The sequence below is a fragment of the Antennarius striatus genome, chromosome 16, assembly GCF_040054535.1.
Source record: "Antennarius striatus isolate MH-2024 chromosome 16, ASM4005453v1, whole genome shotgun sequence".
NCBI classification, from domain to species: Eukaryota; Metazoa; Chordata; class Actinopteri; order Lophiiformes; family Antennariidae; genus Antennarius; species Antennarius striatus.
Window position 1 is genome coordinate 20,960,327 of NC_090791.1, and position 2,404 is coordinate 20,962,730.

The window sequence follows — 2,404 nt, forward strand, 5'->3', positions numbered from 1 at the left end:
TGAAACACTGAAGGTGTGCTGACAGGTGGATCCAGTCACCACTGGTGTTGCTGGTCTTCTTCTCCAGGCGCTGTCCACAGACTCGGTGGAGAGGCTGCCCGTGTTCAATAAGACCGCCCTGCGTCACTACAAACTGTGTTCGGAGGCAGACGACTGGTGTGTCCCCTCCAGGGAGCCCAAGGACCTGGCCGTCTACCGCCCCCCCAAGTGATCCAGTCACAAACACTGACCAGCTGACCATAACCGGTCCTTTAGAGGCACTGGGGTCCCACACCTCCCTGGGTGGAATTTGAGATCAAGTAACCAAAAGTGGCCAAAGAGGTCAAACCGAATGAGGAGCATCAGTCCCTGATTGGATGATTGGAGGATGTCCTCCCTGTGTCTCCTGCTGTCTCTACCTGTGTGGTAAAGAAAGGACCAAACGAAGGTGGAGGTTCTGAGTCCAGACGGTCAGAACGCAGCAGAACAACAGACAGGGATAAATGAGTGGAACTAACTGGAGGAATAAATAAATAAGAGAAACTATTGTGGATATTTTCCACCCCCGTGTGGATTGGGTCATCCAGGTTCAGGACATCTGAACTGGTTCTGGTTAAACTGACACAAATGTTCCTTTTCCTCTTAGGAGGACATGTCACCGTGGTTACCAAAGCGAGTTGTAATGTGGACCCATGAGGACACATGTAACCGTCGTGTTGGTCCATCACAGGTGAACTCGGGCCAGACTAACTCCTGATATCTGTGCTATCACAGTCGTGACGACGGCTGGATGAACCTCATGTCTCAACTTGTCAGTCGAGTTGCTGCAGAATCAGAATGAACTCATTTTAACAAAAATCAATGAAGTTGATGCGTAACAACGAAGGGGTCAGATATGACCACAGATATTAGCACCGCCTCTTTCATGTCTGTCCAAGCCTGTGGCGTTGTTGGGGTGCTTTCGAGGCATCATTTTATTTTGTAGGGGTACCATTGCTGACCAGTTCATGTCTTCCAGACTATTATTCCATATCCAACCTCAGACAGAAGAAGGTACTTCAGCTTAGTGCTAGAAACTGTTTTGCTTTTGTATTTGTTGAGGGTGCTTCTTTGGACTTTTGGTATCAACGTCAGCTTTTTTTCTTTCTGATGCATTCAGAGCGTGTGCACACAGACTGAGACACTGAACACTTCCTGTTTCTATAACAGCCTGGCTCTCTGGTAGACTGAGTCAGTCGGTCGAATAAAAAGCAAACGTGAGCAAAGTGACAGTCAGCAAGTCCTGTGTTAAACTTCTGCTTTTTGTCCTGGTGGTGACTTCAGCTGATCTCTCCTGTCAGTTACCAAACCAGGGTCGAGGTGCTGTAACTACTGATTATTCATTCAGGTGCTGTAACTACGGATTGTGTAATTAGTTATCCACTGATTAGCTTTGAGTAACAGTGTGGAAGTGTGTTGTTGAAGACCTGTAACAGAGTATTTCCCCTTTGTGTACAATAACTGTTACTGCATCATTTCAAAGTGCCTGTATTCTAGTGTACTGTATCATATTAAAGATTTATATTTTTATAAAGAAAATAAATCATCCTGAAATATATTGAATATGTGTCGTTATTATTCTTAAAATTTGGTGAGTGTGTTGTGTAATGAATGTGTGTGTTTGCTATTCAAGCACCAAAGAAATTCAGTTGTGCTGCTTCATTAAATGTGCTGCAGGTACCTGCTGGCCTCACGGTGTGTGTGTGTGTGTGTGTGTGTGTGTGTGTGTGTGTGTGTGTGTGTGTGTGTGTGTGTGTGTGTGTGTGTGTGTGTGTGTGTGTGTGTGACTGATAACCATGAACTGTACACCGAGAGGCAGTAGACCTGAATACTGATGAGTCAGAGGCCAAGTTACATAAACCGTCCATGGAAGTTACAATAACGTGTTTGTGGACGACCCAAAATCCCTCCAGCAGTACCAAGGTCAGCGCAGGGACTTTGGCTATCACGCAGGGTGTGTTGAGGCAGGAATGAGTCCATCAGAGGGACAGCACATGTTAGAGGTTCTGGAGATAAAGTCAGAGAGGCCAGACTGAGATGGTTTGGACATGTCCAGAGGAGAGATAGTGAATATATTGGTAGAAGGATGCTGAGTTCTGAACTGCCAGGCAGGAGGCCTAGAGGAAGACCAAAGAGGAGGTTTATGGATGTAGTGAAAGAGGACATGAAGGTAGTTGGTGTGAGAGAAGAGGATGAGAAGACAGGGTTAGATGGAGGACACTGATTGGCTGTGGAGACCCTGAAGGGAAAAGCCCAAAGGAGGAGAAGAAGTGTTTAGGTGGTAAATGCCCTACAAGGTGACGGCAGAGCTTTACCTCACAGACCAACAGCTTTACCTCACACTGAAGGAAACTGACCCATACATTAGAAAGTGTTGTGAATATTC

The 2,404-nt window shown here is 46.2% G+C and overlaps 1 protein-coding gene across 1 annotated transcript in view; it reads left to right on the top strand.

The window, feature by feature from the left end:
* Positions 1–1,576, top strand: part of LOC137609498 (pyruvate dehydrogenase (acetyl-transferring) kinase isozyme 2, mitochondrial-like) — a 12,603-nt gene extending 11,027 nt beyond the window's left edge. Inside the window, exon 11 of the mRNA XM_068336557.1 lies at positions 68–1,576. Within this exon, the coding sequence (XP_068192658.1) occupies positions 68–211 (144 nt within the window). The 3' untranslated portion in view covers positions 212–1,576. The remainder of the gene's footprint in view (positions 1–67) is intronic.
* Positions 1,577–2,404: the final 828 nt, after the last annotated feature.